The 27,988-nt window shown below is 35.4% G+C and overlaps 1 protein-coding gene across 5 annotated transcripts; it reads right to left on the bottom strand.

Annotated features, from left to right (window-relative positions):
- Positions 1 to 26: 26 nt before the first annotated feature.
- On the bottom strand, positions 27 to 27,740 carry Dcx-emap (Doublecortin-domain-containing echinoderm-microtubule-associated protein). 5 transcript variants are annotated; one of them, XM_071791997.1, is made up of 17 exons: positions 27,565 to 27,740; positions 24,995 to 25,291; positions 23,971 to 24,460; positions 22,529 to 22,706; positions 12,121 to 12,360; positions 11,518 to 11,634; positions 9,481 to 9,712; positions 9,028 to 9,323; positions 8,538 to 8,702; positions 8,269 to 8,364; positions 7,801 to 7,938; positions 7,320 to 7,580; positions 6,690 to 6,947; positions 6,411 to 6,573; positions 5,870 to 6,052; positions 5,003 to 5,098; positions 27 to 4,898 (listed from the first exon to the last, which is right to left on the bottom strand). In XM_071791997.1, the coding sequence occupies exons 2-17, from the start codon at positions 25,152 to 25,154 to the stop codon at positions 4,630 to 4,632; spliced, it is 3,342 nt and encodes a 1,113-aa protein (XP_071648098.1). In that variant the 5' UTR covers positions 25,155 to 25,291; positions 27,565 to 27,740; the 3' UTR covers positions 27 to 4,629. The 5 variants fall into 5 exon arrangements, with proteins under 5 accessions (XP_071648098.1, XP_071648097.1, XP_071648095.1 ...); XM_071791996.1 differs by having other exon boundaries at positions 24,995 to 25,276; XM_071791994.1 differs by lacking the exon at positions 27,565 to 27,740 and adding an exon at positions 26,606 to 26,864.
- Between the last annotated feature and the right edge of the window lie 248 nt (positions 27,741 to 27,988).

Below are 27,988 nucleotides of genomic sequence, written 5' to 3'. Positions count from 1 at the left end.
GGGGGAGAAAGAGAGAGAGAGAGAGAGATATGTAAAGGAGTTTAATATAATTGAAGCGCTTGTGAGTGGACCTTTTAGCCGTAAATAAAGAAACAAAAAATAAAACATGATAAAAAGTAGATGGCATGAAATAATCTATTATATACCATGTCGCTTCTTACCGCATCTTTATATGCAAGACACATAATTATAGTAAATTATAATAAATTTGTCAAGCATCCGTCGCATTTCATCGATTAGCATCACTGGTGGAAAAATGTCTCAGAAGTTTTCAAATTATTAATTAGAATTTCTATAAAAATTTTCAGACTCTCAGAATGCTCAGAATTTTTCCGATTTTTATACGAATTGGAACGTTTTTCAGAAAAACTCAACGAACAAAATATTAAAATATTTCAGACTTTTTCCGCCAACACATCTTATTTGTAAATCTGTGTAATTTATCAAAAATTTTCATTAAACATATACGCGAATACTAAATAAATATTACGAAAATTCTCATGTAATTATTTCTGAAAGTATATCTGAGAAATTTTATATATTTTTTCAGAATGTTTTGTCTTAATTTTTACAAAATTTTTGAGAAAATATAAGAAATTTTTTCACCAGAGCATCATGTACAATACAGTTGATCATTTTATTGATCATTATTTTATTTTTATTGTTACTGTTGTCATCATTGTTATTATTAATATTAATATTATTATTCATTGAGGTACAATATTAAAACACGCGCGCACAATTTTATCTACATTATATATGTGTACATACACACACACACACACACACACACACACACACGTGCGCGCATAAAATGTACATAACATAAAATCCATAAAAAGTATACGTAGGTGCTTGCTATTCTTATTATACTACATCGATATATATCTGTCACAAGAGACCGAAAAATATTTTTCGGGCGAATCTCAGATATTTATATAGGAAGGGAATACTTAGGAATATTTCTCCTATATATAATCACTAAAATAATGTTTCATGTAACATCAGCATGATTTAAAGAGAGAAGAATAATATATATCGCTACGTTTCTTACCTAAATTAATTTTCTTGCAGTTGCATTTGTGCATCAGGCGATGCACCGAACCTGTTTGTACAATCGAGAACAAAAGCATTCAATGGTTCAAGTGTAGCGAGATTGAATTATATTTACATTAAGCTTCTCTCTCTCTATCTCTCTTTCTCTGTAGGTTTCTTTTATCCAGCATCTTTCAGCGATTAGTTGGCCGCTATAACGGCGAAGGAGAAGAAGCTCGATGCAATTACATTTTAATCTCGCTTTAAGGAGGGTGGTTGCTCAAATCAATATAATAAGAATTAGCTCAAATATATGGAGGATATTCGTCTATGGGAATCTGTCGTTCATGCCAAAGTTGAAAACAATTGTTTGCATGGTTGTCGAGTAATTATAATTATTCAAGTCATACTCTTATCTTTCTCTTACACACGGGCGATATGATAGCAAAAATGTTACGACACCTGTAATGTAACTCTCGAAAGCATATTAAAAATGAAATTGTACAAATAAAACAACATTTTGTAGCTGTTTCGCGTAAAACTATCGAGCACGGAGTGCGTACTTATATATTTGAGTCGGCCCGGTCGGTCCTGATAAATGGGCAATAAGTGTAACTTGAATAATTAATCACTCGACAACCATACAGACTATTGCCTTCAACTTTAGCATGGACGACAGATTTCGAATTAGACGAATATTCTCTCCATAATTGAACTAATTCTTATCAAATTGATTTGAGCAACCACCGGCGTCCTTAATCAGTATTTTTGTTCTCCACTGTACATACACACATACATTTATTTATTCTGGAGTCTGGACGTACGACGTACTCTTTCACTGGCCTCCAAATCAATTTGAAGTCGATCATTCGAATCACTAGACTTCCTATACACATATATATATATATATATATATATATACTATCGTTCTCATAATACATACATATAATTAATATAAATAATATGCGTAAAAAATTACGCGTTTAGTACAAATTTAAGATGATCGGCAGCGTTAATCTTTTTTAACGCTCTATCAAGCATTCTTAAAATATCTTTCAGACAATTTATTCTGTATGCCTACGCATTACGCGCGGCATTCTCCTATGCCCATCCTCTCCATCGTTATGTCCGGATAGATTTTTACTCTTGATCTCGAATACATGTATGATAAATAATGTGTGACATGGATTTTACATGGCGCGAAGAAAGTTACTCTCGTAACTCGTTACGATCGTTAGAACCTTTTAAACTCGCGACGCGACGCCTTGGCAGTGACCTGATCCTAACCGCTTAAATTCTCACTACGTGTCGACTCTACTGCGTGAATACGAAAAAAAATCTCTCCTTTTTTCCATTTCTCTCGAATCGAAAAGTGTGCGAATAAGAATAATTGGCTGGTAAGAGAGGAGCGTTGACCTGCAACAAAGTTGACCTCCTCGTGAAATCCTTACACGTTACACGTTTATATATTATACGTTCTTGTAAACTATAATACCTACTAAACACTTGTAAACTACTACTACTACTACTACACACTACATACATATACTACTGGTTATATATATTATAATGACTTATTTTGTGTTAGTGACTTGGAACGACGAATGGCGCGTGGCATATTGACCGTAACGTAACGTACGTAAATTCACGCGTACGTCGCACATATTATATGATATCTACAGAGAAATCGATCAATCACCTACAATCTACATAATGCATAACACAACGTTGTGTTTTGCATGCATTAGAATAATATGTATTGTAAAATAAATGTAATTGGTTGATCTCTCTGTGCGTATTTCAGCTACGTCCGTTTGAATAAGATGGACTTTGCCACTTTTAAATCGCGCTATTGAACGCTCCATTTTGACGAAAGGTCTGTTTCTCTTACAATTAACTGCAATGTACATACTTTTGTTGCGCTTTTTTAAAATTTTTTTATTTTGAACATAGAGAAAGTATATTTATTATAATACAGCGCTGCTAAGAAAGAACAGACCTTAAGCCATTGACGAAAGGCTTATCCTTTACGCGCTTTTTCTATTTCGTCTCTCCCTCCTTCTTCCTCTTCCTTCCTGTTCCTTCCAGTAGCAGGAATCTGAATCTTCTGGCAGTGGTAAATATGCCTGTTCGTTACTCTATAGCCAAATTTCTCCTTTTACTTTGCCGCCTCTGCAACTCTTGATCGTTTACCGGTACTCCATCCAAAATAATTTTTTAAATTTAAAACATCACGACTCGCACGACTCTGTGATTATATACCTGCTAGACACATATCTCGCTTTGGATATTGTGCAACTAATTAAGGAGTGAACCTAATTAAGGAACGAGTGCATTTTTTCCCTCCCTGGATTGGAATTGTAACGATAACTCAAATTTAATTTCATTGTCAGTGAAGCTCAAACGGCTAGCGAGTATCCCTAAATGATACGCACACGTTAATTCGTCACAGCTACATCTTTATGACATCGCAAGTACTCCCGCGAGGTTTCTCACTTCAACCCATTTCAGCTTTATCGACTCACGCGGATATCTTAATTAATTATTGGCTCGTCTCGCAATCGTACAATTAATAACTTGGTTCATATACATATAACGCTACGTTTCATGTAACATGAGAATGAATTTTAGGATTGAAAGCAATTAAAATTTATATAAAAATGTACCTATGACCTTATTTTTGAGTGGCCAGCCATTTTTCATGTGATTCAATAGATCTTGTGGAAAAAATGGAGATGGTATTAGTCTTGTCGTTTTATTATCGATCGTATCGAGAAAACGAACTGAAAAATCTCTTGTCAGAAGACTAATAACGAAAAATGAAAATAACAAGATAAAATTAAGGAGTGGTCACAGTGAAGTTAATTATCTCTTTATGCATTGTAAAATAAAATAAATTAGATATTAAGTAATATACATATAAAATGTTCCGTAAACACGGTTATCATTGATTTATACTGAATCAAGAAACAATAAAATACGAGCGGTAATTATTAATTAAGTTGTCTCGCACAAGAATTAAGTAAACGGGTAAGTAAACAAAAGTATGTTATCACAAAAGTAATCACAATATTGATAATGTGAACCACAAAATCTAGATGTATATGTATACTGTATATGATACAATTTTGTTATTTTTTTCAGTGCCAAGTCCATCCTCGAAGTTGCCTCGAATTAAATACGTAATACGTAATAAAATATCCTGTATGTTGAAGCAACAAATTGAAATCAAGTGCGAATCGAATAGATCGTATATGTCATAATGGAACTAGATGGATAGATCCTCTTGTGTTGTGTTAAAATGCGTAATCAATGTCTGAAATGGTCTGAAATGCGCAAAATGAGCTGATGTCGAATTAAAGATTCTATAATTAAAATTGGAAAAACAATTGTTTAATTTGTGAAAAACCATTTCTCCACGTATTTACATTTTTTATGCTATTTGATGGGCATTTTCATGCGAACGTCACCAAAGGACTTTCAAAAGAGTCCCAGTTATCGCTTAAAATCTACTAAAAGGCGCCAGCGCCCCACTTTATTTATCGCTACGACCTACTGGACAATAAGTCAGGTGTATTAGCGACTTGTATCTTTTTATTCGTCGACCAATTCCCAGAGCATCAGGGCAGCGTCGGTGCCGCCGACGGTGACGACATTCTGGTCGTTGTAGAGGAACCTGGCGCAAGCCACCAACGAGCTGTACACCTTTTCCTCGACATATTCAGCTTTGGCGCTGGTACATGGATATCTGAAGAGTCGAAGATACCCTTCGGCATCGCCGCTTACCAGCATATCATGTGCAGCTGATCTACTGGAAGTGGTGACAACTGTGGTCAATGGATAATAGCGGTTGTTCCATTGCCCTGCAAATACACAATCGTAAAAATCTCGCTTATACGATCGATTTCGCGATCGTTAGTGAGTTAGAATTATTTCTTATCTTCATAGTGACTAATAAAAAACTAACCAGAAGTCATGTAACCAACGGTACAGTTGTGGGTGTACCACTTGACATCTTTCATAACCAATGGACTCTTTTCCGACGACAACACCTTGACGTCCCCTAGAAGCAAATATACTTGAATTTATATATTGATTATACGCCAAGTGACTTGTCGATTATCCGAGTCTTTTGTTAAAAATTTTCTTCTTAATCTTCTTGCTAATCTGACGTGGCCAATTAATTTTTTAATTCGCATTTGTTATTGTAATTGTCGCATTTGTGTCAATTAACACACGTTATATTGTCAATATTATGTAAAAATAATCCCTGGTCGAAAAATGTCTCAGAATTTTTCATATTATTAATCAGAATTTCTATAGAAATTTTCATACTTTCTCAGAATGCTCAGAATTTTTCAAATTTTCTTATACGAATTACAACGTTTTTCCCAGAAAAACTCAGACAAAATAATAAAAAATATCTCAAATTTTTCCCCGCCAATACATCTCTGTAAAAATCTAAATATAAGAAATCTGTGCAATTTATCAGAAATTTGCATACATACTGATACTGATACTGAAATATTCCGAAAATCCTCATCCGATTATTTCTGAAAGTATATTTCTGAGAAATATATACTTTTTCTTAATTTTTCACAAGTCTCAATTCTTACAAAATTTCCGACAAAATATGAGAAATTTTTTCACCAGAAATAATATGGTAGTTTATTAAAAATAGTTAATAAAAGTTAATAAAATAAAGTTCATAAAAGTTGAAAACTTTTTTATTCAGTATATTGGCGGCCTTAAACAGTTACGCAAATTCCAAATATTCAGTTCAAATCTTTATGGTAAATCAAGATTAACCAAGCGAGATTAAGGTGAGACTTACAAAATAAGAGATCATAATCTTGAGTCACGGTTTGAAGAAAGCGACTGTCGGAACTCCAATCGAGCTGCATCAATGGTTGCGTTCCGCGGATCTTGTTGCTTTTTTTATATGAAAATCCATCCCTGGACACTCTAAAGAGATACACACTGCCATTTTGAGAACCCATGGCCACAATTTCTCCAGCTGATCAGGCAGAAAAAAAATATCGAAACTATTTTACAAAGAGACATATATATACGTAATTATTATTATATATATAATAACAAAATACAAGTACTAGAAAACATTTAAAATTTATTACGAGTTATCGTTATATCGCAAGTGCATAACTATCTACCTTAATAAAAAGATTGAACAGATTTAAAAACATTAGCTGTTAATAATATAAATCATTGACAATGTAATAACGCGTCAAAAGCTGTTGAAAGCAAAGTGAAAGCTGTTTGATTAAAATTGTTCAATTGTTGTTCTTTTGTTTTTTCAAATTAGTTACGGCTAATTTCAATTTGTATAATATTCAACAAGTAAGCTCGTGTCATACTAGGATTGTATCCGATGCAAGACAGCGGTGATCCACACACTCTCAGGGTCGCCACGGCTGCACCGGTATCAGCCGCGAGTACGAGAAGATGACCCTCCGACGATCCCGCCGCTAACGCCACGCCAAATGGATGGAAGGCTATGCATATACACTCGAAACCCACCTATAACCCATAACATGAAAATATATAATGCTTACATTTATAATCAACATCTAAAAATCCCCCCCTTTCTCTCTCTCTCTGTCTCTCTCTCCCCCCCCCTCCCTCCTGAAATTTACCTGGGTAGTCCACAATAGCTTGTGTCTCCGCCAGAGAGCGATATTCTTGTCATGTCCCGCGGTGGCAAAGACCTCGTCGTCAGGATGAACCGCCAAACCCCACAATTGTCTGCCATGGCCGAATACGACTTGGTTGAATCTTCTTTGCAGAGAACCTTCGAGGATGTTGTTCCGCGTGGTTCCCACATAAATGTTTCCATCATTCCGTCCGGGACGTTGCGGATATATACTGCGGACTCCGCCTACCGATTCTGGCAGCTACAACACGTAAGATTAATTTCGCTCGAGTGAACTTGCTTGTCATGCTATCACCGTATAGTTTCAATCTAAATTCTAAATTATTGACGTAATTGGCTTTAGGCAGAAAACAATTAATTAATCGAAATTAGAATTGGAATATTATTTTTACTCAAATCGCTTGTCTCCATCTTCCTTTCCTAATTACGATAAGCGATTTAGGCTTTTCTCATTTCTATTTCGTTACCTATACATATAATAATAATTACGCGATCCGAAAAGAAGGGCATTAAAAGCAAAGGGTTAAAGTTATCCGATAGCCAGTCAGTATAATAGCCAGCCCAAAGGCGTGCCGTTGTCACCGACCAAATTAAATTATTTAAAACGTTCAACCTTTGTGTCGGTGATGCGTTTGTAATTCTGCAATGAGTCCCAAGCGGCTATTTTCCTATCCTTTTCGCCGCCGGAGAGGAGTGTGCCTTCCGATAACATAACGAGGGAGCTAATGCCTTTGTTGTGCGCTTCGAATTCCATTCGTACAAAATATGCCCCGTCCGCGTCCACCGAATACACCGTGATGAAACCATCGCTGTCCGCCGTAACGACGTCGCCATCCTGTTCGAATTGGATGCTCGTCACGTGTGTACGGGATGGCTGAAAGTGTAAGTCGAATCACTTCTAAAGTAAAAATTATACATTACAAATTGCAATAAAAATTATACATGTACGTGATACAAAATATCAAGAGACACGGTAGTGTCTCGCGCCAAGTACACGCGGAGCGAGACCGACCGTGACTCTTTTACGCGACGCGACGGGTTGCGAGTTAAAAGCTACCAGGATATAATTTAATTGATTATACTCGAATACTTACCGGCTTGATGATGTCAGTTCGCTCGAAGAAACCGTCTTTTCGCCGATTCCAGAATGTCAAATGACCACGCCCATGTGTTATTAAGAGATTATCATCCAGTGGATGAAATGCCGCACCCGTCAGATCTTCTTGCATAGTCTAAATAAATCGTACGTGCAATACGTACTGTAGTATAATTTTCCAACAAACATACATATACATATATATAAATTAATAGAAAATACGATGATTGAGAGAGAGAGAGAGAGAGAGTGCGCGTGTGTGTGTGTGTGATTTTATGCATGATAAAATACTGATAATATTCAAAATGTATGGCTTGTATATTCTTTTCTTCTTAAAAGTATCAAATTAATACATTAATAAATTATTAATTAAAAATGTCACGGATATTATTATTAGAAAATTATCTTTTATTATGGACTATGATATTAATACGGTGCACAAAAAAGGAAAAATGAAACAACTTACAGCTACTTTCCCTAATAAGTGACCCCACTGCCATTGCCATACCGAAAGTATAGCTTCCCTTCCAGAATCCACGGCAAGTACGTAACTACCGCCATTCTATAATAATATCAAATAACTAAGAGTCTCCATGCATATAATATTTGTCATCAATCGTTGAGTGCAGTAGTTGGAACATTGCACAATATTTGCAACTTGTCCTTCATTTCTTTTCAACAAACACAATAAATACTTTCGTAGAAATTACCTTTAGCCAAATTAAATATAGTTACCAGTTGTGAAAATGCTAATGCTGAGACGCCCATTTGAAATTCGGTCATGCCGAACACGTAAAGGGTGAGAAGAGTCTCCGTTGACCATATACGAACATGCGGCTGTGCCTTCCTATGCCTGCCCGCCTTTTGACCGGACGCGACGAGTTCCCTGCTAGGATGAACCTGAAATGGAGGTATTTTGCTTCTGATGGTGCTCAAGTTACATATAAATTACATTTTGAGTATCTTTGACCTCAATGATGATAAATAATTTATTTTTTTTATTAATAATAAAAAGAGAAACACTCAATTTTTGTGAGATACGGAAGTACCAAATATTGTCTCGATTGACACACACGGGGTCTGTTTTCTATTGCTGAACTAGTGCAGCCAGTTCTACTATATACCTACGCAAATCTACTATACACGATACTTTTGGGAGTTCGATGTTTGATCCCCATTTTGCTTTGTCCTCACTTTTTTGAACGGAAAACATTATAATATTTACCTCCATACACATAATATCCTCCGTGTGCCCAATATAATGTCGTTGCGCATTCTCTTCTCGATCGAATAGTATCGCCACAGCCGCGACATAATACAATAATTCGCCACTGGGTAAAACCCAAAGATTTTTGCGAGTATCGGTCCCTCGATAACCGTAGACCCATTCAAGTTGCAGCTTCTTCTCAGGCGGCGAATTATCGACTGGAGGCAGATGAGAGGGAGGATAAAACGATCGTCTGAGTCCTCTGATTGTCACTCTGGCCGGTTCCTCGCGTAGCACTTCTACGACGCTATAATCTGCCAACGAGATATGACGAGTTCTTAATCTTGAAATATGTTCTTTACAAGAAGAAAGAGATTCGAGATTGAAAGTCAAACTTATAAGAACTTAATATATATAGACTAGTGATGAGATTATTTAAAACAGTCAAGATCGATCGTTGACTATTTTTACCGTTTACTCGAACAACTTCGGAGTCAGGAGCATACAAGGCTCTTGGTCTGCTCTTGCTGCGAGCCCTTCTCTGACGACTAACTTCTTCCACGACGGTGGATGGTCCACGTGACCTTGACCTTCGTACCGGAGATGCTACAACGCCACCGGCCATAACGACAGCCGATCCGGTACCCAAATAAAATGTATCCACATCAGCGAATTCGTTTCTCAATTGCGAGAAACTTCTCACCTGGTGGCATATTATACAGAAAAATTTCGTTTGCTGGATATTTTAAAGAATATCTATTATAAATATTATAATAAACTATAAAAAAAATGATTTGTGAATTCTAGATATATATGTTCTTCATTCTCTTCACATCTTGTAGATTCGTTCCGCATAGAATAACGAATTCTAAAAGTTTCACTTTTATTAATTACCTCTTAAGACTACTTGTGCTATAAAATAAATATCTTTCGATGATCGCAGGAGTATTATATATCGCATTAAAATGAAATCTTTTACGAATTGATTATATTTTGATTTTTTTGCGAGACATTCATATTTATATAAATATAAATGAATAATAAGTTCTTGCAATTAAATATTTTAATCACAAGCGGCATGTTATACTTTACGTTGTTCAATTGGACCAAAAAATGTCAATTATTTTTTATTCGCCATTTTTTCTCCCCTTGTGACAAGATTACAAGAGAGAAGGCGAAAGAGAGAGAGAGAGAGAGGGGTCGATGACGTGTTATTTGGCGAAGAAAATTGGCCCATTTGAAATTCATCACGATCGTGACCTAAAAAGATGAATCTCTGACCTTTTTACACACACACACGTGGGAGCATGTTCGTCCCACTTACATCACGACCACCTCCTGTGAGAAATATATAACCGTGTAATTTATTACAATGTCAAAAATTCAAGCCGGCGCGGCGTCGCGGTACTCGATGTTGCGCTTTTCCTTTTTCGACTCCATTCGTCGTACATTCTTGAACGATACAGTTCAATATTAATAGTATAGCAAGTATGCGTCACATAAGAATAGCGTATAAGACAGCTTTTAGAGCGCGAGAACGTAATTGGCGATGTGAAGGCTTCAAGTAAAGTACGACGATCACATATATCGCACGTTACACATCGAATAAGTATGCCCTGTAGCCAGTGTCGCGGGCAGAATTTTTGTTATCTTCTTTAATGAAATTTATTCTTTGAACAGAACTTTCTACATTTCTAAAAATCCTATTTAAAATACATATATGTGTGTGTGTTTAAACTTTTTCCAAATTTACAATAGCTCGAAAAAGCGCAAAAATTAAAGAATAAACTTTTGTAAAAAAATCGTGTCGTTTTAATGCAATATGTAATACCCAATTATCGGAAAACTCTTACCTTACAATTTCTTTCAAAGAAATTTTATATGTAAATATATGTGGAAATATGATACCGAATATATATAGTATATAATGATACTTCCTTCGTACAATCTTATATGGAACGTGTATGTATATAGAATTAGGATTCTCGAATACAATAATAACGAAATTTCTTTTTAAGGCAACTTATGGGACGTACAAACAAAAACTTCATTTCACAGGATCTCGAACGAGGGCCGACCCCGTTTATCGTCATGCTTCGAGTTTTACCCTCGTCCTGCCTCTTCCCGTGGCGCGGCATGCATATTTATGGTTAACGTCGCTCTCACAAGTCGATTTTACAAGTACAATGCTGATATCTCAGATTTACATATGTCCTTTTTCTTTTTTATACTTTCAAATCACGCACTCTTTTCCAGATTTTTTCTAAATATGTTAACCGTAAAACGACATTCTAGCGTTGCATATATAAATATAAGAATTTAATAGATTTACAAATTAATTTTATTCAATAAAATCTAGTTTATGAAAAATTAGAATAAATTCCAATTTTTTTCTTTGGCGCGCAAAAAAATTTTAAAAATTTGGTAGAAAAATAATTTTGCCAAGCTTTTAGTATTGTTCTTTAATTTTAATTTATATTATATATAAATTTTAGTGATAATACTAACCTCTTGTCCTGAAACAGTGAACATCCTCTTAGCCCCATTCATTTTCAACACTTGTCCAAGATCTTCTAAAACTTCTTCGAAGGGTTGCGATGTACGAAGATTTAATAGAACTCGGCACTGACGACAAAATAAGATTATTTTAAACTAGATTAGATTTTTGTATGTCCTTGATTACGTTAACAAATGTAACGACAAAGAAATTTTAACTATTTATAGATATCAAGTAAAATAATTAAATTATTTCGAAAAATGTGAAACTATCAACTACTGCAGCTTCTCAATTTAAATAAAACGAATAATTGAAAAGAGATGGTTAAAATTATCCTTATAAAAAATGTAGGGGAAAATGTAGGCCCGGGTCATAACAGGACCAGGCACGGGGCATAAGGCATAATGGGATATGGTCGATAACTTTTTACAGAAATGCTGCCACGTAATGAAATGTTTCGAAATTATTACTCTTAAACGTCTCTAACCGCGTGTTAAATTGTCATCAGTTTCTATATTATTTTTAAAAGAGAGAAAGAGAGAGAGAAATTAATGCGTAAATTAATATAGATCTCGAATGTAATAAAGTAACAACTTTCGGTTGTTACCGCCTACCTGAACAGTATGGTCGTGGTTGTTAACGATACGAATGACACGGCCCGAAGAGGGCTTTCCGCCCCCAGGGGGTGGCGCTTCTTCAGTGATGGAGGCTTTCCGGCTAAGACTCGGTACCGCTGGCGGTCTACTTTGCCACCCTCCAACCCCACTTCCGGTCCCGGTGGTACCGCTCCTACTACCTCCACCGCCTGCTGGGGTAGTGTACCAGGTGTTGTTCTTCTTCCCGTAGCTGGCCGGCTATCGTGGAGAAGATTTAAAATTATTATTGTCATTAGTTTATTCGCGCGTTTTATACTTTCCGTGAGTTATATCTATATACAGCGATAGAGACATCCGCGAGGTGTGCTAAAATTATTATTTAAATCTACCAAACATATTTAAATGTTTTTAAGCTATTTCAATACACTATAGCATACAGCTATTATTATTACTTATTTCACTATATTTCACTATTATTATCACTTTAATTATCTCCTTTAACATATTTTATATTATATAGCATTTTGAAAGAAATTCGATATAGAATAAGGCAAATTTAGCCTTGACGTATTTTCCCATCGTATCTCATCCCGTCTCGATTTTAAATCCTTAATTAAAAAAGATGTAAGAAAAAAAAGTACAAAATTATAAAATATTTATAATATTTGTCTCATTACTTCTTTCTCACATTACATTCTTTCTTATATTACCTATATCTGGATGTTATATATACGTTTAGATCCAAATCTCTGAGTTTTGTTTCGGGATATATTTCGAATATGAAAATTTAATATGAAATGTCGTCGTATCGCATAAATATTGAGAAAACCTGCATCATGTCGGCCGGCAGCGATATCACTTCAAAGGAATCGCTCATTAACACGACGAAACTATCTGTCCAGCAGCTCAAGTCTTGACTGTGATATTCGATCTCCGAGTCACTGCAGGAGTTCTCTATTTCTCGCCTAGGGTCAAAATCCGGTTCCGAATTTTCGTCCGATCGGGACGAAGACAAACTTGCAGACTCAATTGTGAATCTCAATTGACCCCTTGCAACCTTTGAAGATTCACTTCACTTTTGCCACATTAAATATGTCGAATGTACGATACGCGAACTCATATGACCCGAAAAAACTGGCATTTCACAGTTTGTCCTTTGTGGTATCAGTTTTTCTTGAAAATACGTATTTCTATATCTTTAATCGAATCTATTTTGACATCAATCCCCAACGATTCTCCACGAGCATTGAAAAGGAATAAATTCCCGTTACGGATGTTTTGGAAAGAACTGAACAAAGAGACATTAAACAAATGCGTCACGACAAATGTGTTTCGTAAAAAGATGATAAGATCGAACGAGATCTTGCTTTGATTACAATCGCGACCTCGGATGATTAAAGAAACTTGCATCATTTCACTGCGTTTATACGCGTTACGTTCTTGCCATGACAATTCTCAACATCTTCAATCGCAATACACAAATCCTTAATCTCAATTCTTAATGATCTTTCATAGTTATCGAAGATAAACAATGGAATTTTCTTATCGAGAATTGAGAATATTGAAAGAATTAAGCTAAAAGCGTAAAATAACGCGAGAAATCGCGACTTTTTATTGCGATCAACCGAAAAGATATTCACAGATTTTCGATTTCGACATTAGATTCACCAATCCACGGGAAAAGTTATGATGTGACGATTTTGGCGTGAAAGTCACCGTGAAAGTTACAATTAATTATATCTTTTCGTCAATCTTGATTTGCGTGACACAATTGCTATCTCTCTCTCTTTCGAATACGGACGGAACAGGCTGATACAACCGCGACTGTGCTCAATGGACGACTACTGGGGCAAAGTAGGAGGCGGGATAGTTGTATTGAAAACTGGGGTGCTGCAACATCCCCTACCACACCTCTCCACCTTACGTTACCATACCTTACGAAGGGCTCAAGCTGCCGCCGCTCAAGGACGACCAACCATCCCCCAACCCTTCACCTCCTCTTCCATTCTCTGCCTTCACCCCTCTTCTTACCCTTCGTATAGCGATACTAATCCAGAATGCTCTGATACTGCTTACTAGGCAGTAAGAGAATTGCAACAATTTCCCTTTTCGTTCCCCTTTATTCCCCGTAATTTTTATGAATATATTGAGCGTGCTTTGCGTCACGGCACCTGATGGATGGCATTGTGCAACTTTTATTTCTTCTTTAAATAATGTACAGAGTGTCCATGAATTACTGAATGTTCCATTGTCAAGATTTTTTTACCTAAATCTTTGATTTTACACAGATCTTTTTCTCCTTGACCAATTGGACCGTTCTTTTTCTTCTCTTTGACTTTTATTCTCTACTCTTTGACGATCGATCGAAAAATGACGCACGAAAAATTATAATTATTAAGGATTTTAGTTCAAACGCTTGCAATTTGCGTATTTTGTGAGATTGTGCGCGCACATCTGCATGCAATTTTTATAAACTAAATACTAAAGCTATCAGAGTTTAATATTTAATATCTTATATGTAAGAATTCAATATACTATACACCGGATGGCCAATAGTAATCAGACGCATACTTCGACTAATCTTATTGTTACAGTCGAATGATCAATGGGCATCGTTTTGACTCTTGTTATAAGTTTGGATGATGCAAGTTCCACTGTGATTAGTGCTTGTTCCGATAAAAGGCGATAAAAGCATCCGCGGAAATTAAGAACGCCCACGCCTTCCTGATAAATCTCTCACGAAAAAAAACCTGATTTCCCAGGAAATTCAGCACATATATTAAAGCACTTAACTTGATTAGCTACGTAAGACTAATACTAAAAATGGATCTTGAAGAGAAGAAAAAAAGAGCTAACGAGGCTAATAGTCCAATAAGCTGAGTTATGACTTCAAAACACGCGTACTATCTCGCTAACAAAAGATCAGTCATTAATATTATACTTTTTACATCGTCATTCTTTTTTAACAAATTATGCAGGTAAAGAACATATTGAATTTTTCTCCAATGTCTTCCTCAATAAGTATTTTAAAACATATTACCGATTATATTAAAAGTTAAATTTAATAATTATAGTCTATTTCTGTCATTCTGTCTTCAAAGACAAAAGAGTTTTATGTGTTTTTATTATGTATTACAGATTACAGATTCACGCACTAAAAAATTCAAGATTATTAAAAAATATATACGTGTATAAACCTTTGAGTTGAATGCCATAACAGTAAAGATATGAAACATTTAAATATTCATTCAAATATAATTATCTTGACAAAAATTTTGTAAGCATCAGTAATTTCATTTAAGAGAGGACTTGATAAAAAGAATAAACATCTTACATTAATCTAAATTAGTGCAAGTTATTGTAAATAGCTTTCGCAAAAGAATAATTGCCAGTCAGCGTATTATTAGCGCTGCCACCCAGTTATCGGACCAAAAAAAGTGAAATAGTGACTGATTTTTGACAAAAAAGTGAAGAAAAAGTGACAAAAAGTAACCTTCTAGGCGTTAAAATACTAATCAAAAGTAACATTTTTTATCAAATTTTTAGAGTAATTAAGGTCATTTAAGAAAGAAAAAAAAACATTTACTCTTATTTTCCCGGATTTACCTTTAAATAGCCAAAAACGCAACTAACAAATTTTTTTCACAATATGATTTAAAATTTATAATAAGGACAAAACAGGAAATTGAACGATATACTAAATACAAGTAAATCTCCGGTGCAATTTTATTAAATAAAATAAATAGTACATTTCATTACATATAATAAAATAAAGACTCAACCAAACAAAATAGAAGTTTAAACATTATTATTATCTAGATAAAGCAAAAAGATTTGAGTACTGAGTGGATAGTTCTGGCTATCCAGACCAAGAATGTCTCCGAGCTGGTCGCGAAAGGCCAAACGCAAACATTCTTTTGTATATTTAGCAATTGTTTTCATCTTTGCATTTTTGTTTCCGGCAGCATGATTAGTATAGGTTCCATCCGGAGCATACTATTAGCGTTGTGTCATTCTGTCCTTGTTTTACAATTTACATCTAAGCGATAAAGATAGACGCACTTTTCATATCAGCAACGCCACTTGTTTAGCATTCGGTTCGCGGTGCTAATTGTAAGTAATCAGATGCTGAGACACCGGACCCGAGTACCAAGTAAGCAACAGTGAACGAGTAGCAATTGTTAGCAGACGAGACAACAAAAATACGAATAGAATACTTGTGTTTTACATGTTATAATGTTTTACAAATGTTATATCATCTCAGGAAAAGAAAGGTGACTATAATGACATTTTGAACAATAGTGATATTTTAGTGGCTTGTAAAAAAAAAGGTGATAAAAAGTGATTAAAGTGACTAAATGGCAGCGCTCTATATTATATACGAAATTTGTATCCTCAATATAAGAATGCAGGTATAATAGTCGAAATGTATTCATACAGAATAAAGGTCAGCCCACTATTCGTTTTCTCGCAGATCAACCCTTCCGTTAAGTTTACATCGATATGATGCTTTAACCTCTTGTCCAGGTCATTAGTATTTCATCACTCCCCATCTCTCTCTCTCTCTCTCTCTCTCTCTCTTAAATTTGCATTATAGAAATTTTATAACTAATAATCTCGTTATTTGGTTTATTGAGATTTTATATGTGGAACAAGAGAGAAATGTATCTTTTTATTCTTTTACTAATTTTAATTTCATAAATGTAAAATTTACGCACGCATGCACGCACGCGCATGCGCGCGCGAAAAATTTTCTGGTTTTATAAATTATATATTATATATTGTGTATCATATTCTTTTTAAATAAGATATTATATTAATTTTGTCACAATTAAAGTATTTCTGTCATATGCCGTGTGCATGTATAGCAGGGTATACAATGCGTGTAAAATTACAATATAATTGTGACTATCGCGTGCAATGTCATCTCTGAGTTGATTATAATTCCGAAAAAAGATTAGAAAAAATTGCGCGGTTGATAAGCCGCGACAATAAATCTTTTCGATAAGCCTCTCAATGCCAAACTTAATGCTTAAGAATTTCTTAAATATCTTAGCAGATTAAGAACAAAGTTTTAAATTTAGAAAATTATGAAAAGATAATAACAAAGACACAATGAGATACTTATACAAAACTTATACAAAACTGTTCAGTCAATCGAGTGTAATCGACGAGAAAGTGGAAAATTGTTGGAAAAACCAATAAAAGACGTATAGAACAAGTCATTTTACCGGGTTGCATATTTTTCGTGAAAAAGACATATCTATAGTTAAATAGATTAGCGCGCTACATTTATATTCAAGCTTTCTTTCTCAACACGACTACACACACAAATAAAATGAGAATTATTATATACTTTCAATTTTACATTTTATCGTTTATTCATTTATTGTATAATATATTGTACAATATATTACAGTTGTGATTTGTGTGTTTGATATTTTAAATATTTTTATCTTTGTTTATTACCCACATTAAAAAATTTTCTAAGAGGTTAATTTAAAGTTTGAAAGAAAAATGTTCTAGGAATTGGCATAGCTGAGATTTAACTCTTTTAAAAATCTTCCAAGTGAGCAATGCAATACAATTGGCTGACAACCTGCCGTAAATTATATTATTGATATTGATAAAGCACCGCGTACAATTGTAGAGAAAAACCTATATCGTGATTTCCAAATGCCAAACAATTTTTCTTCTACTTCTCTTTTCGCTCGTTTCTAACTTAACGTGAGGTATCCTTGCGATATGAAAATGAAGAACGTGCTCATATATATGTTGCGTGACGATAGCAAGGTCTCATGATTCAAAACGTGCCATAGCGATTACGGAAAAATAATTCGCCGGAGAAAATAATAGCTGGAGTAAGGAGCACTCGTCAGCTATCGCTCGATAGAGCAGCGATTACGGAGAAGGATAAGAAGTCTAGCTAAACTAAAAAGTATATCTAATGAATGCTAATGAAAACACTTGTGTGTATATATTGCGCACTTGTCGCGTTTCTTTGATTTCCACGCTATCTTAGTGACATGAACTACGGCAAACAATGCAATCGATCACGGAGATATCAATGCTGGGACTGTCGTTGATTTGCGCATGAATAAATGGCTATACAGCCATTCGAAGCACAGGAAATTACGCGCGTGCGTGCGTGCGTATGTGTGTGTGTGTGTGTTTTATGTATACGTTTTATATACAGATATAAAATCGCGGATAAAGGTAAATTTAAGGAAAATTTAACACAGAAATTAAGTTATCGAGAAAAATGAAAAGCGAGAGTAGATGAGAGAACAATCGGCAAAATAAGATTTTTCTGGAGCAACGACCTTAACTTTAAGATTACTTAAAAGCAGCGTTTTCTCGAAGGTAAACCAAGCAAAGAGAACTTGGTGTTTATTGATCCCAAGAGGCCCGGTTGACCAACGGTCAATGAGATACGGTCTCTCCCTTCATTCTCTTGCCACCCTCTACAACGGCCTTCTTAACGGAAGTAGGAATTGCCCCCCCCCCTCTCTCTCTCTCTCTCTCTCTCTCTCTTTCCCTCCCTCTCCTACCTCCCACTTACTACTCCGTGATTCATGCGTTCTCAGGTGTTCTGACCAAGAAAATCGAGTTGGTTACTATTATGAAATCATCAAAGAACTCAAGGAAAATTCATATAGTTTGGGAAACTACGAACCTTAATTACTTCTATTGCATTAATAGTTTTCTAGAGGATTATTAACAAAATGTTAATAGCAATTTTGTGAAACGAAATATATACATGCGGATATAGATCCTCTTATTGTACTTACAAAAGATTGCCGTATTCCTATTATTTATGCAGTTACAGTGACTGTAGGTACATATTTTACGTTCTAAGGATTGTGCACATGGCACACACGACTGGCAATAGTGACTTCTTGTTGGTAGTATGTAATTAGGTCACCAATAGCGTGGCAAGCAACGCAAGGAACAAACACGCAATTTGCGCTTGGAAAAGAGAGCGAAGGTGAACGAACATATAATAAAAATCTAATTAATGGCACGAATCTCTGTCGTGATAGCATAAGACGTGTACTTAATATGTACTTAATATGTTAGGTTGTCAGAAATGACGATAATGGAAATGCAAAACAGGCCGACGTACTACATATTTCGCGCAATATAGGAAGTGACTCTGAAGGAATGAAACCTCACGACTTTTGTATCGGTATCTTTCGGTTATAATTTCATTATTTGTAGATAAAATTTAATATAAATCGGTCTTTCTTTTACAAAAATGTTAAACTATATATAGAGACAGATGTCCGATTACAAATGGAGCAAATTTGGAGTAGCTTGCGGATAAATAAAAGCTTATTCAGTTCCTTATTCTTCAGTTTCAAGTAAACTTTTGCAAAACTCTTAGGCCCGGTTGCACCAACGTCGCATAACATTTAATCTTAGCTTAACTCACTCTTCGTCTCTTTCTAACTGTCCCCCTTAGAAACGTTGGTGCTACCGGACCTTAAACTTTATAAAAAGACTTGATTATTAATATGTTTGATATAAAAATTTACAAAAAAAACAGAGAACTAGAACGGAAAAGTTTCTGTTGAATTTATACGATAACGAAAAAAAATTGACTTTGAATTAACTGAAAATTCGCAGAAAAGAATAACCTGGAATATCTTGTATATATCTGGATATTCTACACATTACTATGTGACGAGAAGAGAAAAAACGCCATGAAAAAGATGTTCTAAAAAAATTGCTCTGTTTAACAAAGGTATATTTTACAAATCGCGATAGTATCAAAATAACGACAGAAATGGCTTTGAGAGCAGAGTATTGAGAGAGAAAGAGAGAGAAAAAGAGAAAAAGAGAGAGAGAGAGAGAGAGAGAGAGAGAGACCAGAGCATGGAAAGAAATCTAGGGAGAGAAATAGGAGAGGGAAGAAAAAGAAAGGGAAACTCTGACGGAGGAAGAAATACACGTGACCACTCTACGCAAACTCATCCCCGTTCGATACCGACACTTTAAAATCACTATTACGTTTCTCTATTTCCTTATTATACATTTTCATTTTTTAAGGAATAAAAATTATCTCTCCCTTCCTTCTCTCACTGTAAACGCATCTGCCCGAATATTATAGCACAAGATTGAAAGGACATGTTTGGAGCATACGCAAGACGATATGTATCGCGTTTAAATATTCATATATCTTAATTTAAAATTGTATTTAAGCAATTTATTAAATGTAAGTTGTTGGCAGAAAAGTTAAAAATGCGAAGTCGTAAGATAGTCATAAGATATACAATATTAAATTAAACATAAAAAAAAATGCAGTTTCAGATCTTCGAAAAATGTTTTAAAAAAGTAGGTGTACCTCAAATTTTGAAAAATTTTATCTAGAAGAAAATTGTACTGGAGATATCTCTCTCTCTCTCTCTCTCTCTCTCTCTCTCTCTCTCTCGGTACAGTAACTTTGATTAAATATGTTCTAAATATTTATTAATTTCGCAGATAATTGCAGAATTGTAGAAACATTAAAAAGAGACACACATGCTTTATTTTCTTAAAAATTATTTAAAAACTTATAAAATTAATACGGAAAAATTATCTCGAATAATTATCTTGAATAGTCAAATCGTCGCTTTGCCCCCTTCCCTCCTTCGCTTCTTGCTTTCTTTCTCTTTAGCTAATCAAATTGTAAAGTGAGTTGTACATTTCAGAATACTGATCTGGTGAGAAGTTAGTTGAGGTCAATCGGCATGCAAAGGCCAATTGTTTAATGGAAGAATCATGCATAAGCTCTAGCCACTTTGGTGTATTAAAGAATAATCCAACATATAGTTGGCGATCGAAGTAACTGGATCGTAATTGCATCAAAGTGCATCGTAATACACAACGAGTTAAATTGGTCACACCTTTGAAGTAACGGAAGGGTGTGATCCATAATGCCGAATGACGTAAGACAAAATAAAATTGCTTCTCATCCATTGCACTGATAAACTTAACAAGCAATCAGATGATAGAATAGATAAGAAACATTTTTATTTGTTAGTTCTTTTCTATAAATTGCAACATAACTTTAAATTGTACGATATTATAAATAAGTATTTAGTACTGTATATAAAATGTTGGAGCAAGGCAAATCATACAATTTAAAATCATAAAATTAAAATATATATAAATTTATATATATATTATTCCTAGGGGGCGAAGGGAGGAAGGAGAGAAAAGAGCGCTCTCCGCTCAAATACAATTTTGCGTTGCGTGCGGCCTGCTTTAAGAAACTGATCTGGGCCAGATACACACAACGTCCTCGTCGTCGTTGCGTCGTCGTCAGCAACATTACATGGAGTATTCTTATAAATCATTATTATATCACATCTCTCTAAAAGTTATTTTTGAAAATCTATATTCCGACACATTTTTATAGCGGCACGCTAAATTCTATAACCGCATTATTAGTATATTGTATTTTTTACTCTTTTTTAATCCTATATGACTTGTATAAAACGTGTGCGTGTATGCGTGTATGTGTGTGAGTGTGTGCGCGCGCGCGCTTATATGCGTTTTCTGACGGTTATTTTAAAATATTATTCATAGATAACAATTTCAAAATACGATAGCAATAATAGTATATGGTTATTGATAACTGGTTATTCGTATTATTAATCCGCATATGAGAACGAAGGAAAGCTCGAAATGCAATCTTTTTTTCAATTTTCGTTAAATTTCTTTTGTACTAAAGAATTAAGTCCATATATTCTGTATTTTATTCCTCCTAATTTAGATATTATCATTATATTCTCATTAATACTTATTCGCATAATTATTAATTAATTAGTTTTTACTAATCTTGTGTCGTATTGTTTTTACATTTTTGCATTACTGTAAAGAAGATAAATAACAAAGATTTTAGAAGCTACAAAAGTTTAACATTAACGTACTTTTACATTTGTCATAAATATAAATATGTCATTTCTCATGCGTGGTGAACATCGGCGAAAGGAAATAAAACGCCAGAATGTTCGCATTTGTAGCGCGATGAAGTCGATCGTGCTTTGAAGAAGACGTATTTACAACGTCAGTCAAGTTCACGAGTATCGAGGTTGTTACCAGCTAGCGCTTTAATCGGATGTGATTAACACACACTTTCACTATCTACGAAACGTGTTCCTGTACTTTCTCTTATCAAGATTACATCAACTATTACATCAATTTATTTTATCTAAAAAAAATTCATAAATCATATTATTTATGAAAGTGAAAATTAATAAATAATTTTTGAATAAACAAATGTGTATGTTCCAGATCGTTCTAAATTGATTTTAGATTCTACCAACTAAAGTTTCATTCTTAAGATATGCGATATACATATCATTTAAACAATAATTCTTTGATTTATCCTTTCTGCAATAATCGAACTCCCGTGATGAATCGCACAAAGATCTCTTACCTTGAAAGTCTTGTAGCTGGACACTACGTAAGAGGCACCGTCCTCAAGTTCGTCGAGATGGATCTTTCGATCACCGTCCATCGAAAAGATGTGGCGCGCCCCTCTCGGCAAATCCATCCGAAGAGACAATCTATCCAGTAGAGCCTCCAAAGAACCAATGTCACGGCCAGGTTTAAATCTGAAAATATTCAGAGACTTCTCTAAAGTATAAATATATAGAGTAATGTAGAGTTTCAAAGCCCTACGAGACATCCTTTTGAAATCCTTTGATCAATTTCGATCAATTTCCCTTAGAAGTATTATTAATTTTACATTATTGTAAAATGAAAGAGTAATAAAAGATTGAAGACTTTAATCAATGCCACAAAGCTAATATACAAAACGTGAAACGTTTTAATCTTCATTCAGATTTTAATTCATATAATTCTTAATTTGACGATTGAATGCGTTTAAGCAAAACTTATTTAAATCTAAATATAATTCACTGCAAATAAATATTATCCTTTTTAGAGTAAGGTCCTTTTTTGTCGTGACAATGCTTTTGCGTCGACGATGCTTGATGCTTTTACATTAATTAAATGCATTTTTATAAGCCTTCGATTAAAATATTAATTAGAATGTTAGTCAACTAAATAAACATATTGTTCAGAGACATACTGGCATGCATCGTGTATTTCTCTCTCTTCTTGTAAATATTTTTCAATTTTTTATATATCTTTCACCATTCTTTCAAAAAAGTTTTAAAGAAGAAATTTGATTCTTTCTTCTTTCAAAATAATTTTTATTAAATTTTGACACAATGAAAGACACTTAATTATAATATCATCACGTTTGTGTATAAACCATTAATCAATATTTTTAAAACATGTATGCTTATATAGATTCATTCAAAATGTTGAAAAATATTTTTGTAAAGTTTTATTTCATCTTACACGTGCATTATTTATTCAAAATATTAAGTTATTATTTTGTGTGTGTGTGTGTGCGCGCGCACGCACACTCTCACCTCGAAATACACACACACACGTACGTACGGACGTATGTATATGTGTACGTATGTATAACTCGCGCACACGTGTGTGATTAATTTTTTATATTATATCACATCAATATGTTAATCATTTTCTTTCAATCTCTGAATAAAATTTGACAGTAATTACTTAAACAATTATTGAGTATGTGTTTTATGTTACTGAAACAAAAGAGAGATGTATATATAGAACAGCGAAAAAATAAGAAATTATCTATATTTGTTATGCTTTCTGTGCCATTATGCCTTCAGATTAGGAAGAGAAAGATGTTTTTATCTTAATTGTGTGAGATACGCATAATGAATAAAATGTTACGACATATAATGATAAGTTTAGCAAGTATGTTTCTCGATTTTAGGCTTTTTCAGGCTTCTTGGTTCGGTTAGAGGTATTGACCAAAACGATGCTTACCTGAACTCCACTCCTGGAAAGTAGGGATCGCCATTTTTATAAAAGGTGACTCTTCTCGCTCGCCAGTAGCCGAGGTTGTTATATCTCGCGGCTTGTAGCTCGTGCCGGCTCTTGGGTCGGCTCGGCTGCTCCGACTGCTCCGGAGGCGGCATGCGGGGACTGGAGGGTCTGCTCTGCCTCCAGTAGCCGGCCATGCCGCCTCCACCCCCACCTTCACCACCGACCAACACACCCCCGACCTCTTCTTGCGTCGTCATTCCACCCTCCACTGCGATTCCACCCTCCACGTCCCCGTCCTCCTCCTCCTCCTCCTCCGCCTCCTCCTCCTCCTCCTCCTCCTCCTCCTCCTCTTCTGCCTCCTCTTCCTCTTCGTCGTCCTCCACCGGCATCGTCGATGCCGCGGTGGGCGTCGCGATGCCCGCGGCGACACCGCCCTTGGACGAATTCTCGTGAATCCGCGACGTTTCTTGCTCCTCTTTCTTCATCGCATCTGAATGAAGTAGAGTCGGAATTTTTTGAAGCTGACTTAATTGTTAGCCAAATATCTGTATCGCGATCATCCCTAATCTTAAATTTTACCTATTATTAACCATCCGTACTTTTGTAAATAAAATTTTCTTTTTTGCACTGCCTTCCCACACTACTACAGTTCTTGCCTAGAATAAAAATGACTAACTGCATGATTATCTCGATGATTATCCACACGACGTTATCATTTCACGCGCGTGCCAATAATGCTTTAGACTTTTTAGAGATTAAAAAAGGAAACGATTGAGATTCAAAGTAAGAAGACTGCTTGAGATCTGAGTTCAGAATATCGAGTTCAATTATATGTATAAAGTTCAAGTATATAGAGTCCAAGTTAATGTATGTGAGGTAACTGTCGAGGATCGATTCTCGTTCACGTACGTGATTGAAGCAGGTATACTTGAGAGCAATCTGGGTCTCTCTCTCTCTCTCTCTCTCTCTCTCTCTCTCTCTCTCTCTCTCTCTCTCTCTCTCTCTCTCTCTCTCTCTTTCTCACCTGCGTCCTCCACTGTCGTCGCAGTTGCAACAGCTGTTTGGTCACCAGACTCGCGGTCACCACTGTCAACCTTGTTACCGCCGCCAGCGACGAGGAGATCCTCGTTCTGCTCGCCCTGTCTGCTGGCACGCGAATCCGGCTGATTTTCAGTCTCGATCATCCGCAAAGCGAAGCCGCCGCCACTTCCGCGCGTCCGCTTACTCGACCAGTGCTCTTACGATTGCAGAAAAAGATTCCAGATCCTCAACGGATAGAAAAAAGTTGAATTTTGTACGTCAGGACCTAGGTGTTTGCAACCTGAGTGAGGAACAAATTTATTACAAAGTTGAAAAAATTAGTTAAAAACTATAAGGGAATTAAGTATTGAAATGTATAACAAAGGTGAAACAAATTGTTAAAATGTGATGACAGATATTAATAATTTTACTAAAGGAGAGACTTAATGGACAATCAGACTAAAGTAAAAAAAGATAAATCTCGTCAAATATTATTACAACTACAATTCCATTTACATGCAATTATAGCAACTCTGCAATGTATAATTGTACGATCAACAGATTTTGCATCATTGAGTCTACATAGTATTCTAATCGCGTCCACAATATCGAAAAAAAATATATATATAATATATATATATATATACAGGGTGTCCCTGAATGTTTGGTACTTTAATATTATGAATTGTTATGAAAATGAAGGAGTATTTGCCTTTGTATTCCCGATATCATCGAGCGAGTGAATTTACCTGGAAAATTAAACGCCGATTAGAGCGCACCGCAAACGCTATAGTGGGGCTCGTTGTGAACGACGTTTTTTGACATTTCAAGGTTTCTTACAATTATGTAGATCGGATCACATTGCACGAATCGCCACTTTGAGAATATTGTGAGTGCTGGCCAGTCGATCACGTGTTGCGTGATAGTGGATTCCCGATCGATCGGCCATTTTTATTTCGCAACTGCAGCTCCCACTGCAGGTCCATCGATCAGCAACTCGGACAATATACACATATGTATATATATATTTTGTCAACTCTCATACGTCGCCCCTTTACGCTCCTGTTACGGTTACGGGTGACTGACTGACTGACTGCGATTACTGATAATACTGATATATACATGGCATGCTATAATCGTAATATCTGTTTAGTTTTCGGATATCTTACCGCGATTTTAATAACGATAACGTTAATTTTGTCTGAGTTCTGGCTTTATATGCCTTTTATATAGTTATAGTATTTTTGTAATCAAGTCAAGTCGGCCGCGATATAACTCGAATAACTATCCTCTGCTAGCCAGCACTCACAGCAGCCCCTGCATCTGCAATAATCTGCATCGCGCATAGCGCATAGTGCACAGTGCATAGTGCATGCATGAGACTCATGAGACATCACGCGGTTGACGGTTGACGCCGTGCGTGACACACCATTCTCGAATGCAAAACAGTACCGGGTGCTTTCCGCAATGATTTATACGCTCGTTTTTTATCTCGTTCAATCTCTGTGTTATTTAGCGACTATTTTGCCATGTGACATGTCGATAACAACGATAAATCGATGCAAAAGCGTTATTGTTTCATGCAAACATATTATCATTATTAATTCACACTCACAATTAGTTCAATAAAGTCAATAGAAGGAAAAATTTTATAGTAATATTTTAGACGAATGTCTACTTTCTTTTGTTTGAAAATATAGATTTAAGACACTAAACAATTTAAATCGCATATTGAAATTTCACATCCATAATTTTATTATTTTTCATAAAAAAAAAACGATATCTATTTTATAAAAAATACTCGGATTACGGCATTTACATTTTGCCCTTAGTATTCATGTTTTGTTTTTCCTTTTTTTTACTAATTTTCTCAATATATTTAATCGAGCCTTTTTCGAGGGTAAGATTTATCTTTCTTTATTAAACATTGTTCAATTTAAATTGATTAAACTCATGTTTCCTTATCTAAATTTTTAGAAAAAAAATTTTATTAGAAATTTATTTTGAACTCCATTGTCAAAAGAAAGTAAAAAAAAGAAAAAAAAGAAAAAAGATTGAAAAACAAAGGTTCTTTTGAAGCTAAGTCGATTATCTCGATTGATAGAGATCACTTCTGAACCGTATCATCACATTCATCGTTACGTTATAATCGTTAAACATTTTAAAAAAGTATAAAAGATATCAAAAGTGGAAACATATAATTATAATAGCATAGCTGTGTAACGGTGTTGTAGTTTTAACATTTCATTTAGTAGATGTTAAGTATACGATAAACGATAAACTGCATTTTCTGCATTCAACTTGGTTCGATCCGATCAACTGCAATGGAAACAAAGCGAGACTCCGGACTCCGCTGAGGAAAAGCACTCAAGTTCACCAAAGTTCACTGACACTACGCCGCGCCGGCTGCGGCCGCGGTCGCGATCGGGCGATATAATGCTGGATAATGCCGATGATCGGGGTGAAAAATTCTCTCACGGTGTATTATCTCATTCGCGAAATCATTATTACGGCACGGCGGCGAGTTTATATTGACGCGGGCGCGGAAGTATGGCTCGCGCGGACGAGAATCACCTTATCGAAGTTGATTCGGCTGAATCGCGGCGATTGCGGCGGCAGTATACATATTCATGCGTCCTTCGACGATGGCGTCCCGACGTCGAGTGACCGCGCGCAACCTCAGCAACCTCGGCAACCTCAGCGTCCTCGGCGCCGTTTTCCGCCGTCTCCGTCGTCTCCGTCGTTAGGCCAGTCAAATTATTCCTTCAGTTGTCGCAAATTTACAAAAACGTAAAAGATTGAGAAATTTATGCGATTAATTGTAACGAATTATCTAGTGACTATAAAGTCGCAGTAAATAAAGTAATGTAAGATCCAAGGGCTTGGATCTGTGTACCTTATTATTGTCTTATAATATAGGTATGTATATTAAAGCTGTATTAACGAAAGAGAGAGAGAGAGAGAGAGAGAGAGAGAGAGAAGCATACAAAATACACGA

Source organism: Temnothorax longispinosus, chromosome 10, assembly GCF_030848805.1.
Source record: "Temnothorax longispinosus isolate EJ_2023e chromosome 10, Tlon_JGU_v1, whole genome shotgun sequence".
Lineage (NCBI taxonomy): Eukaryota > Metazoa > Arthropoda > Insecta > Hymenoptera > Formicidae > Temnothorax > Temnothorax longispinosus.
This window is presented reverse-complemented; position numbering and strand designations above follow the sequence as displayed.

Coding starts and splice junctions, on each gene's coding strand:
- Dcx-emap (XM_071791997.1), bottom strand. CDS start 25,154: ATGATCGAGACTGAAAATCAGCCGGATTCGCGTGCCAGCAGACAGGGC. Junction 7,939..8,268: donor ACTTATTAGGGAAAGTAGCT/GTAAGTTGTTTC, acceptor CGATTTATTTAG/ACTATGCAAGAAGATCTGAC. Junction 5,099..5,869: donor AGATTATGATCTCTTATTTT/GTAAGTCTCACC, acceptor ATTTGCTTCTAG/GGGACGTCAAGGTGTTGTCG.